At 59.2% G+C, this 12,664-nt stretch overlaps 1 protein-coding gene across 7 annotated transcripts in view; it reads right to left on the minus strand.

Annotated features, from left to right (window-relative positions):
• Adgrb1 (adhesion G protein-coupled receptor B1) overlaps positions 1–12,664 on the minus strand; it is a 65,658-nt gene that overhangs the window by 49,584 nt on the left and 3,410 nt on the right. For 5 of the 7 annotated variants that reach the window (XM_045143577.1, XM_045143581.1, XM_045143580.1 and 2 more), the window contains exons 2-12: positions 7,417–7,578; positions 6,599–6,709; positions 6,068–6,232; positions 5,780–5,944; positions 5,328–5,501; positions 4,808–4,972; positions 4,539–4,640; positions 3,212–3,318; positions 2,864–3,058; positions 2,170–2,238; positions 1,519–1,627 (exon numbers count right to left, since the gene is read on the minus strand). In XM_045143577.1, the coding sequence (XP_044999512.1) occupies positions 1,519–1,627; positions 2,170–2,238; positions 2,864–3,058; positions 3,212–3,318; positions 4,539–4,640; positions 4,808–4,972; positions 5,328–5,501; positions 5,780–5,944; positions 6,068–6,232; positions 6,599–6,709; positions 7,417–7,578 (1,524 nt within the window). The remainder of the gene's footprint in view (positions 1–1,518; positions 1,628–2,169; positions 2,239–2,863; positions 3,059–3,211; positions 3,319–4,538; positions 4,641–4,807; positions 4,973–5,327; positions 5,502–5,779; positions 5,945–6,067; positions 6,233–6,598; positions 6,710–7,416; positions 7,579–12,664) is intronic. The other 2 variants (XM_045143582.1, XM_045143578.1) reach the window with 1 other exon arrangement.

A 12,664-nucleotide genomic window follows, 5' to 3' on the forward strand; every position in this document is an offset into this window, starting at 1 on the left:
AGGGCCCTTGTGAGAGAAGCAATGCCTCAGGTCCCCCTTCACTCCTGGCCACCTATCTTGGGCAGATACTGCCTCCCCATTCACCAGTGCCCATAGCCTGGAGCCTGTCTGCATGTGGAAAGGGGAGGGACTGAGCTGCTCAGCTCCACACCACACCCCCATGCCAGCCTGGCCCTACCCTTTCCCATCTTTGCCAAGCACACTATGACCATCTCCACAGCTCCGTGTCCCGCCTAGCTTCTCCTTCCTCCACTGTGCTTAGCAGAACCTCCCCCCCCCCCGCCAACCTGGCCCTATCTTCCTTTAAGTGTGAGGCTCAAGGAGCCCTTCAGCATCCAGTAGGGCACTGGCCCTCTCTCGATGGCAGCACTCCACATCCAGCCAGCCCACGGTGCTCAGTGCGCCCTCTCACTAAGCATGTGTTCAGAGCCCGACTGTGTGCCTCGTTTTTCTGGGAGCCGAGAAAGCATAGATAGCGCTCCAGGTGCACACACGGAGAGGCCATGTGGCTGCTTGGCAGTGGTGACCACAAGGATGGAGGACATTCCCCGACAGGATGGCAGGGATAGCCTCTCTGCAGAGGAGACTTAAGGTACCCTTGGAGGATGACCCACTTAGGAGTGTGCCCTGAGGGCACATCCCAGGCACAGCAGAGGGGCAGAGGCAGAGTAAGGGGCAGAGCACAGGGAGGGAGACGAGGACAGGCGTGGGGAAGGGGACAGGGACCCTCTAACAGATGCCTTGCCCACAGGCACAATGAAGTGACTCTTGGGTTCTGTGACTAAATGAAGGTCATGAAGGAAAGGAGAAAGGAGCCGAGGGGTCAAGAGGTCAGAGGTCAAGTGCTACCTAGGGTGGAGTGTGGTTCCCAAAGCCAGACACAGGGTTAGGTGGGGGGACGTGACAATGACCCTGATGAAGAGCAGCGGCTGGGCACTGGCTTGGTGGGAGGCAATGGGCAAGGGAAGAGGTGAAAGGTGAATACGGGTGCTGGCAGAGTCTCAGTGAAGGTGGGCAGGGGAGCTGGAAGCCACATCCTCCAGGGCCCACAGCAGTGGAACCTAGGCAGAGGGGCCTTATGGGTGCTGGTATATGTCTGTGGTGACAGTTACCATTCGTCCCCAGGTCCACTGTCTACATTCCTGTGAGGTGGACACGGTCATGACCCACCCCATAAGGAGGAAATCATAAACTGGAAATAGCACACAACCCCACCCAGGTGCTCAGGGACTGCAAGAAGCTCTGGGTGACAGGCAGAAGCCAGCCCCAGCCCCGGAGGCGGCTGAGCTCTGGTAAGTATCCTTGGCAGGAGGATCTCCATCAGGGCCTGAGGTCTCTCTGGGCTTCTGACATTAACCCTTACAACACAAAGGAAGCCCAGAGCCAATCCGAGATGCTGGCCCAGAGGCCAAATATAAGCATGGACACTGGCTCATTACAGATGAGGAAACAGGCAGAAGCTCCGCCCGGGGCCACAGGTTCAGGCTATAGAGGGGCCAGTGAAGGAGGGGGGCTTACCCAGATTGTCTGTCACCTGGTACGCGTCCCTCAAGTCCTTCATACGGAAGCCAATGACATCCACAAAGTCCTCCACCAGCCTGAAGAGCTCCTTGGCATTGGGGCCCATCTGGGGGAGCAGCCAAGCTGGGGGAGGTGCCCTAGCTGGGGATCCCCAGCCTCCCTTGGCCTCCCACCTCCTTCCCGCGTCTGCTGTTTTATTCTGTCCCTGCGGGTCACTTCCTAGTGCAGCAGGGGCTGTCGGCCTCTGACTCACATCTTGTGAACAACATCACTGGGGGGCCCAGCAGCTATCTGCTCTCCACAGGGCCTGCAACTGGGGCGGGGGAGATGGCCTGAAATACTCCCACGCAGTTACTGCCCAGCAGATGGACAGCTGGGAGGAAGAGAGCTGACCAATGTGCGGACGAGGAAGACCCACTACGCCCCATCCTCTCTAGACATGCATTTCCCACTCAGTGTCCAGCTGTCCTCACTCCGCCTGGGGTAAGCTACTGTCCTTCCTCAGATGGGGAGAGAAGGTGGTTTAGGTGGAAAGCTGTCCTGGGAGTCAGCCTAATACCATCTGTCCCAGGACAGAGGAAGGCATCGGAGAGGCTCACTCCATCCTCACCACACGCAGACCACAGGGCCCCAGAGCGCCAGGCGTACCAGCTGCGCCTCCTCCCACTTGTCCCGGTTCTCCTCGGCCAGCAGGTTGCTGATGATCTGGACAAAGTTCTGACACAAGAAGGGACAGCAAAAGGGAACAAAGCGTCAGTGTGTGACCAGGGCCATGGCTCGGCCTCTGACTAGAATCAGTGTGCTACCAGGGTCAGGGCTTCAAGTATGACCAGAGTCAGGCTTCTGTGGATGACCAGTTCAGGGCTCTTAGCCTCACATGTTTGTGAGGAAGCCTCCTCCCTAGTCCCCAGCAGGCAGAGCCTTTGAGAGGTGGAGCCTAGCTGGAGAAATCACTTGGGAGAGCCTTGGGGTAGATTAGCCCACAGGTACTCAAAGCTAGCTCTGATGCTCTCTACAGTGGATGTCTGATGTGAGCCAGCCGCCATGCTTTCTTACCCATGATCAAACTTCCCCTTGAGACTGGAAGCCCGAAATAAACCCTTTCCTCCCCTAAGCTGCTTCTAGTCAGGTTTTTTTTTTTCCCAGCGACAAAAAAGGTAACTACTACAAGATGTGACAAGGGTCAGGGCTTGGTGTGTAACCAGGCCTGAGGCCCATTGTTATTGTGGGGTGACAGCCCCACCTATGCCCAAGGCCAGGATTTAGCCTCAGACTGGGGCCCAGGATGGCTCCCCTGCCACCTTCCCAGCCTTCCGCCCTCAAGGGTGTCCTCAGGAGCCACCTGCACGTCCCCAGGAGTGGGGCTGTAGTAGGCCCTCCGGAAGATCTCAGTCATGTTTCTCAGGACGTCGATGGTGGAGAGCAGGTCCCCGCTGTAGCTGGTGCCATCCTGTGAGATCTCCAGCAGCGTCTGGATGACCTCCGAGACCCCCTCCCCCGGCAGCCCACGCTGAGCCTTGGCCAGGTGCTCGCGGGTCTGGGGAGGATGGACAGGGCTGGACGCTGTCACTGCTGCAGGTCACAACCAGGTGGGGGCCAGGGACCTCCGATGCCTGGAGTGCCCTGCAGCCCCCAGCCTCCTGTCCAAAGGGTGGGGGCAGTTTCCTGGAGCCCTCGGGGCTAGCCTCACCATCATCTGGATGTTCCGATAGTCAATGGAAACACAGCGAATGTAGGTGGGGGGCTCCCAGTAGGCGATGCCTTCCTCGTCCAGCTCACATCTTCGTAGAATAAGGCCTAGAGAGACCTCCCACTCCTCAGATGGCAGCTCATTTGGGAGTGCTGGGGTCCCACTCACAGCTCTCAGGCAGGGGCACTCTCTGCCCTGGGTCCCCAGGATCCAGGCACAGGCCAGGCTGCTCCTATGACTCTGCCCCAAATGCAGCAACCCACTGTGTGCAGGTGACGTCCTCGTTTGAGGAGTGGGGTGAGCTTCTTGGCTCAGCCAGGGCTCTTGGAGCGCCTCTCAATGCAGAGCCTTGGGGTCAGCCCTGGCATGTCTGGAGAGTGGAAGGGGCCTCACTGGCCTGGGGAATCACAGGTCCCTTCCCCTCAGGGAAGCATGATGCAGAAACTCGGGCTATGGACTTAGACAGGGACAAAATGAGGGACACTGAAGTGTGATCATACATGTAAACGAAAGGCCAGGAGAGACACCACTGTGCAGTCAGCCTTCGTTTTCTCTCTGGATTTTCAGTTTGTCAGCAAAGACATGCAACCAAGACTGGCTGGCAATACACACAACCCACCACCTCCCTGGCCCAGTGGGCCACCACATGCACTGCCCACAACAACCCTACAAGGAGGAATGCCTAAGGCCTTCATCTTACAGATGAGCAAACAGGCTCTGTTAAGTTAACTTCTTGAGGGGCACCCAGCAAACAAGGGCAAGTGCCGGGTTTAAACTAGGTTCCCGGCTTCACTGCCTGCTGCAGGGCTGAAAACCACTCCTGGTGTGAGCATGCCCTCCCGTGGAGCCCACCTCGCAGGACTGAAAACCACTCCTGATGTGAGCAAACCCTCCCATGGAGCCCACCTTGCTTTACACACCCTATTAAAGACTGCGCCCCCCGCCCCCCGCCGTCACTCCTCAGTGCCAATGTGAAGATTATGACTGCTGGTGTTCAAAGGTGACTTCTCCTGTGCAGACTGCAAGCCCAGACTAATGTGGTGATGTTCCTTGCCTCCATCCCCTGCCGGTAAGTGGTCAGTGGTGGCAAGCTCATGGAGTTGCGCAGGCTCAAAAGGGCCTCTCCACAAAGACGGCTTGGCGTAGGCTCTGCCCTAAGTGAACTCAGCACATGGTGTCTGATGCTGTTCCCACAGTGAGGTCACAAACTCCCAGCCCTACCATCTGACATCAACACACACACAGCTGCCTGGGCTTTGGGTCTCAGGACAGGGTCTATGAGGACGACTGTGCACAGGACAGCTTCTCCCCACGCCACCACTCTCACCTGTGGCATTGCGGGGACACCGAACCGCAGCCACTTCTCCAGCTGGGGTCTCCTTCCAGACTATGGTCCCAAAGTTGTCTTCGTCACAGATCTCATGTGGCTCTGTAAGCGGCCGACACAGTAAGGTGGGTAGGTGGATGGGGGGCTTGGCGGGGCCGGTGTCTTGGGAAGCTGAGACCCCTCCAGGATGCCTCCTGTCAGGATTAAGCCCAAGCCACTCAGCTGCTCACAACCTCTCCTGAACCAGTGCCATACGAACGGAAACTCACCAGGACACCTCTGGGTGCCACACTGCCGGAACTCATCCTGGGGGCCCTGGCAGGCTGCTCCCCCGAAAAAGGGTCCGGAGCAAATCCGCTCTCGTCGCTGGCTGCCACCGCCACACGTGACGCTGCAGCTGCCCCATGATGCCCAGGCCTGCCACTTGCCATCCACTGCAGGCACAGCACAGGGGCCGGGGAAGCAGAGAGAGAGAGATGGGGCACAGAGAAACAGGAATCCAGATGACTCAGAGACCCAGAGAGACAGGGCAGGGGCCAAGGAGACAGGAAATCGAAGCCCACAGAGGAAGCCTGAAATCAGCTTGACTCAACACCACAAGCATTTTGTGCAGCTAGGCCCTGCCACCTCCAGCCTGTGCCCGACCCCACTGCCCCCACCCTGCACGTCAATCCCACCTTGCAGTCAACCCCACCACACCACCCCACACCCCAGCCCTGCCCCCACCACAATACACCAACCCTCTACAGTGGGGCTGTCCTCTCTGGAGCCCAAGGCTGGGACCCTGACCTGGGCACTGCTGCAGGAAGCAGTCGCGCGTCTCCACCCAGTGGCCCTGGCACTCTGCGCCCCCGTACGAAGGCCCATTGCACTCCCGTGTGCGCTGCTGGCGGCCCTGGGAGCAGCTGGCGGAGCAGGCGCTCCAGCTGGACCACTCATTCCAGTTTCCATCCACTGCCCGGCCCGGGGGGAGAAGGGGACAGGAAGCTAGCATGAATACCCAGCACCTCAAGGTCCAGGGGCACAGTCAAGAACACCCTGGGGGCCACCATGCAACACCCCATTTGGGACTGGGGAGAGAATGCTCCGAGGATCTCATCTCAACCTCATACCTGGGCATGACCTAAGGGTCTCACCTTGAGCACCCTGGGGTGGGCCTGGGGTAGGCTAAGTTGGGTTCCTGACGGATCAGTGACCTACTGGACTCACTCCCCGCCCCCCAGCGGCTCCCTCTCACCTACCAGGGCACAGGGCGATGTTGCAAAACTTGGTTTGTTTCTCAGGACCCTCACAGGGGTTGCCTCCAAACTGAGGGGGCCTGCAGGTGCGCGTGCGGTCCCGGAAACCGCGGCCACAGGTGCTGGAGCAGAGGCTCCAGGGTGACCACTCATCCCAGGCACCATGCACTGTGGAGGGGCAGAAAGGCACCCGCTGCAGGTGCGCCCGCAGGCCCCGCCCCGCACACGAAGCCTCGCCCCTAGCCCGGAGGCCCCGCCCCCGAAGCCCCGCCCCTCCCGGGCCCCGCCCACCTGGGCACACCGCCGAGTTGTTGCACAGCCGCTGCTCCCGCAGGGGTCCGCTGCACTGCGTGCTGTAGGAGGACGACACGCAGAAGCGCGTGCGAGTCTGCCAGCCCTCGCCGCACGTGCTGGAGCACACGCTCCACGGGGACCACTCCTCGGCCGCAGGGTCACCTGTGGGCCCAGCCAGCCCTGCAGCATCACGGGCCTGCTCGCCTCTTGCCTGCCCCCAACCCGGACCTGGCTTCTGGGCAGCAGACCACGGGATGGGACTTTCTGAGGGAAGGTCTGGGGTCTGCTCGCTTCCCCACTGCCTGGAAGCCCGAAGGCCCCCAGACTGGGTGTGGCCAAACAAGGCCTATTCTTTCTTACCAGCTCCCCTAAAGCCAGTTCGACTACAGGCAAGAGTCTACTTATAGCAAGTTTCCCGGGTTACCAGCAGCAGCAGTGATTGACGGAATACCTGGCCCCAGCCAGCAGCCCTCCCCGTTCTCAGCTGGCGTTGTGTGCCAGCCCTGCCCAGCAAGCCCACCAGCTCACCAGTCTGGGGCGACGGAAACCCAAACTGCTGCAGCTCGTCCCCCACCTCCTCGCGCCGCCGGGCATCCGTGGACCGCAGGGACTGGCTCCGCGAGCTGGTGCGCCCAGCGGCTGCGGGATGGGCTCAGGTCAGCGTCCCTGCAAGAACCTCTCTGTCCTCGGCCACAGCTGGCCCCTAGCCACCACTAGAGCTGCCTAGTCCCCGGGGGGTGGGGGGAGGGCAGTTACGAGCCCCAGCCCTGAGCACCGTCTTCCGTGGGTCCTGTTCCTCCTCCCCACAGGGCCGTCTCTGTAGGACATCTCTCCGGAATGGCGGGGGGTGGGGGACCCTCCTGCTCCACACCCACACAGCCTCTGCCCCTGCCACCCCTGCCCCATGCATAGGGACCTTCCCAGGTTCCTGAGACAAGTTGTCTCCCCAGGAAAGTTCAAGAAATAACCACCCAAAGAATGTCAGTCTCATTAGAACTTGATTTAACTTTATGGAAGCAGCTAAAAAATTCATGAAGTCATTAGAGACCCTTATTACAGAAATCCATCCTAGAGGTCTACCCCGCTGGAAGCTGGCTGGCCTGACTGCGGCTTCCTGGTGGGGCAAGAGGAGGCTACCACAAAGTCCCAGCACACAGCTGAGAAGGACGCCTGCAAGCCCCCCAGCCTCCTCCCCGGCCCAGGCCTTCACTGGGCCCTGCCTGGCCCTTTTGGCTAGGCTCCACCCCCACGACCCAACCTGGATCTGCTCCTCAAGGCCTAGGCCTTTTCAGCTTCCCCTGCAGCCCCGCCCTGACCACGCCCCTGCCCCGCCCCGCAGCACTCACGGCCACAGGCTTTGCGGTTACACAGCCGGCCTTCCTCCAGGACACCCTCGCAGCCGCCGCCTTCCACGCCTGGGGCTGGCAGGCAGGTGCGGGTGCGTGTCTGTAGACCTCCCCCGCAGTCTCGCGTGCACTCGCCCCACAGGGACCACAGCTTCCAGCCGCCTGCGGGAGCCAAGAGCCAGGGTCAGGGGAGGCCTTGGGGACCAGGCAGGGCCAGATGGAGAAGCTGTGCGTTTGGACAGGTTAAGCACAGGCCAGTTCGGGTGGGCAGGCCTTGGGTACCTGTGGCCCCAGGCTGCTGGGCACCCTCTGAAGAGCTGGTGGGCAGGGGAGGGGGGAGGTCAGTTCTAAGCTAGGAGATTCCCAGCATGGGACAGACATACAAGGCAGGCTTCTGGAGTGAAGTTCCCCCCCCCCCCCGCCCCAATGCTGCCTCATACAGCCGGGTCTTGGTGACCGCGTGGGTACTGGCCAGCCTGCTAACCATTAGACATACCTGGAACCAGCTTCCCCATCACCCACAATCCAGTTTCTGGCCTCCTTAGCTATAGCCCTCTCTGCCCATGGGAGGACGCCTGTTGAGGCCACCACATTCCTGCCCCCAGGGGTAGCCTGTGGGCTACTCCACACCTGATGGCCCAGAAACCCTCCCTTAGACTAGAGAGATGACCACATGTCAAGGAAGCCCAGGATAAAGCTATCCAGGCACCTCAGAGCCAGGCATGGCCTGTAGCACCCAGCCCCTTCTCTGCTGGGCCTTCCCTGTGGAGGCTGTAACTCCGGCACTGAGAATTGCACAGTGGGAGATGACAGATGTTGTACAGTCCCACCCAGTGGCCCATGGACCACCACCGTGGCCTATCAGGTGCTCCAGTAGAGTGGGCTTGCTGGCTACATCAGCAGGAGAGTAAACCACCAAACTAAGGTTGGGAAAGGATGGCAAGCCAGCTTTGCCTCGCCCGACCTCCGCTGAACCAGCAGAGGGCGCCAGGATCCAGGGGAGTGACTGGGCGGCACATGTAAAGAGTCATGAGTCTGGGAGGGCTCTTCCTGCCCCCACCACCGTTGCAGAGCCCAAGATCCGCTTTGATGAAGTGCAGAGCCCTGGGGGTGGGGGTGTTAGGGTCTCAAGTTCTAAGTAAAAGCTATAAATGTGGATGATGCTAGGAAAACACCACTTCCTCTTAACCTGCAAGTTGAGGGGTGGCCACAGGGGTCGGGCACAGGCATAGTCGAGCACACTGCCATCTTCTCACCCCCAAAACTAGTGGTTGAGGTCAGGCAGTGCCAGCAAGACCTCACAAGCGAAATGGGCAGGACAGGACAGGACAGCAGCTGTCCACAGAATAGGCCCAGGTGGCCGCTCGGAGGCTGCCGGTCACATGTCCTGACTCAGGACAAGCAGGAGCTGCACTCAATGAGGTCAAATTCCAGATCGTGAACCAGATCTGATTCTAAATCCCACAGTGCCACCAGTACCATGCTCTGGCCTCCCAGCCTGGGGGTATCACCTGTCACAACCATCCCTTTTCCATGATTCCAGACATGGCTTGCGATGGGGTCAGGGGGGTACTTCCTGCCCATGCCCCCTGTGCCACCCCAGCCCAGCCCCCATGAGGAAGCCTGAGTGATGTGTCAGTGGGTGGCAAAGAGAGAGGGTGTCCAAGCCGGCTAATCGGAGGATGCCACTCAGTTCCCATGGCAACCACTGCAGCATGCAGCCTTTCAGGATAGACCCAGGTTAGGCCTCCGCTGCCAAAACACCCACTATTTCGGGGCTGGTTACCTTGGTGACCCAGGTGGTGAGGGAGAGAAAAGGGGAGGGGAAAAGAGGGCACATTGGAAGCTGAGGAGAGGGGACATTGGCTCTGAGGATGGACCCCCACCAGCCCCAGCCCTGACTCATCCAGGTCACACACTAATTCTTGACCCTAGTCCTGGCTTCATTCTAAGCCCTCATCCTAAACATACACTGATTCCTGACCTTGGTCTCAGACCAGTTTCTGACTACTCACACTGATCCTTATTATAAGCCGATCTATGATCCTGTGCATTGGATTCCTGGTTCCCCATCACGACACCAGATCTGTCTCAGGTTGGTCTAGCCTTGACCACTCACGCCACTAATGAATGCTCAGAAAATGCTAACTGCTATTTTAATTATCATTTCTGTGTTTAGTGTGTGTCCTCACACACAGCTGACCGTATCGATGTTTGTTGAGACTGAACCATCCGCGCCACACAGGGGGTTTTGCAGGAAGTGCTCCTGGGGCCATCGTTCAGGGCAGGGGGGACACAGAGGTGCATCAAGGCCTGGTGAGCCGTAAGGGGGCAGTGGAGGAGCAGGCTGGCTGAGGGGTGGGCTGCCTCTCCAGGCCCGGAAAGAAGCCGCCATTCTTCCCGGCTCAATGCTCCCTCTGTCTGGCAGCCTCATTTCCATCTCATTACGGGCATGAATAGAGCCAATTATCGGCCTCCAGGCAGGCCGGCCACCCAAGAGCGAGTGTATGGTGAGGTGGCTCTGATGCCCTTCTCACCCTGATGCCCTGACCTTGGGGTGGTGGGCTTCCCAGATCCTGCAACACAAATGGGCTGGAACTGGCAGGAAGGAGTCCGCCACCAGCGGGCCATCCCAGTTTCCGGGATCCCGTTTGGAGCAAGGGAATCATACATTACCACGATCTTCCAGCAGAGGGCTCCCAAGTCCAGCAGGTGGGGTAGTACCTGGTTCTGTAGGTCAGCTCCCACATGTCCCCACCCAAGTCTCCAGATAATCATGACAAGGACCAGGGACTATCCTGCTTAGGGCCCCTGCCTCCTCTGTGACCTAGTGGGGGCCTGTCCTGAGGTGCCCAGACTCTAACATTGACAGTTAGGTCTAGAGTCCCTGGACTAGGAGCAAGAAGGACTACCAAGAACAGGGCAGGGAGCTCCCTGGAGGCCCCTTTCCACCCAACTCCTCCACAGCCCCTTGCCCAGTCCATCCTGACGCAGCGGACCCTCTGGGCTGGCAGCTTTGTTCAGAGCTACAGAGGGGCAGTCGCATCCTAGGACAAGCTGAGAGGCCAGTACACCACCTTCTTCCCAGTGGAGCACTGGCCTCCCTTGAACTCAAGGAACCACCATCTCCTTTGAGCCTCAGGCAACTGCTGTCTCGTTTCCCTCATTCACAGAGGGAAACTAAGGAGTGTGAGGGGTTTTTTGTTCTTTCTCTGGGTCTGGCTGGTGTTCCCTGCCCTGTGTTCTGTTTACCAGCCCCAAAGCTCGGTTGATGCTAGGGCCTCTGGACAAGAGGCTGTCCCTCCCTGTGCACCCCTCAGTTGTCAGATGGGAGAGGGGGGCAAAGGCTAATGTCCCTCCTCTCATCTTTGTGGGAAGCAAAACCCAAGTTCAGGCCACAATGGCCTCTGACAGCCAATCAAGCAAGGGCACCTCTAGCTCTGAGCAGAAACAAGCGATGTGCGAAGGGCCTTGGGCATGGGTGGCAGTGCCCACGTGTTTGGTATCCCCACAAGGCCCTGCCTTTCTCTTTCCTTCTGGAAGGGGCATTGTCTATGAAGGGCACTAAAGTCTTGTTTTTCTAGATTCTTCCAAATTGCACTCCCCCACACATACACACTCCCTTACATGATGTCAGTATTTCCACAGTAGGCCCTGGGGTCCACTTCTCCCCATTACCCCCAGAACTCCACCCCAGCCCAAATCATTCCCCAGTCCTCCTAACCAGGAGCCTTTGCCTCCTCACACTGCCTCCTGGGCCTGCAGCCCCCAGTGAGTGCCACCCCAGTCATCCCAGGATGTGGTGAGGGTTCTAGGGAGTGAACCGAGCAGTGGTAACAGAATGTATCACCCATCAGTTGGCACCAGAGCTGGTACCAGGAGGCTGAGCTCCACGCTACAGGCCAGTCACAGCCCCTCACCCCTCCAGAACCCACAGGCCGGTGCACGTGTGTACATATACACCCTGACGTGCAGACCAGAGCAGACCACGCACAGCACAGGGTTACCGAGCACACCCGCATTAGGACACTCACGGGCAGAGGGGCACACACAAGGATACGCCTAAGTACCGACGCACGGCACGCATAGGGCCACACACGGGGACACACACACTCCCATCCCCAGGATGCTACTTTTCCATTATCCTACATGTCACTTCTGCAATAAAATTCTTTAATTAAAACATGAATATTTAAAACCACCCTTGAGAGAAATGGTCCAGCTCACCAGAGGCAGACATGGGAGAGAGATGGGCGGAGACACAGGAAGGAAGAGACGGCATGAGACTCTTGGTGGGTGCCATGGCCTGGCAGTCTCCAAGGTGCCAGGGAGGAGGAAGGGACAGTTGCTCTGGCCTAAGGAGTGTTTGAAGAATCTGACGCGTGACATGGCCATGTGGCATTGGGACAGACGTGATGGGGGCAGGGCTGAAAATGGGCCATGAGCTAGCTGGACTCCTGCTGGCGCTGCAGCTCTGCCACAGGCTGCCCACCCTGGGAGGGGTGAGCGTGCCAGCCTGAGCCCTCGGATGGTAATGAGAGCAGAGCCTCTGGGTGCAGGCCCGTCCAGACGCAGCTGCCTGTCTGCTGAACTGCTTCTTGACCTCTGGCCCAGAGCCCTGCTCCCATCCTGAGCAGAGCTGCCACAGGAAGTGGGGTCAGGCTCTGTTATCAGCCCGCCCCTTGCCAGCTGTGTGACCCTAACCACTGCCTTACCATCTCTGTGCCTGACTTCACTCCGCAAGCACTTACCGAGAGCCCGCTGCAGGGAAGCATCACAGAGTGACGCTGTTCACATCTTAGCACAGACAGACAGTAAGCAAGGGATACCGTGGGAGCAACAGGGCATGCTCCGAGGTGACCGTGTTGGGGAAGAGGAAGACAGAAGGGGCAGAGTGCCCCACAGGGCAGGAGACATGCAAGCAGGACTCCTGGGAGCTGCCCTTCCGGCCTGCGTGGACAGCCAGGCGAGGGCCTGAGCTAAGTGGAGGAGGCTTCAACAGGGGCCTGTCTCGTGACCGCGTGGAAAGGAAGCTCAGCGCTTTGTTCCGTAACCAGCTGCTGCCAACGCGCCTAAGCCCCCATGCCCTCCCAGGGTCTAGGAAGCTGAAACGCCGCCTGTGTGAGAGCACAGGCACCTGGGTAACCATGTTGCCCCCCTCCCCACCCATGAGGACATACTTCCTGCTTCACAGGCCGGGCCTGGCCAGTGTGCTTTCCTAACTGCTTTCCCATAGACTGGGAGCCCT

This window comes from Jaculus jaculus, chromosome 2, assembly GCF_020740685.1.
Source record: "Jaculus jaculus isolate mJacJac1 chromosome 2, mJacJac1.mat.Y.cur, whole genome shotgun sequence".
Classification (NCBI taxonomy): domain Eukaryota; kingdom Metazoa; phylum Chordata; class Mammalia; order Rodentia; family Dipodidae; genus Jaculus; species Jaculus jaculus.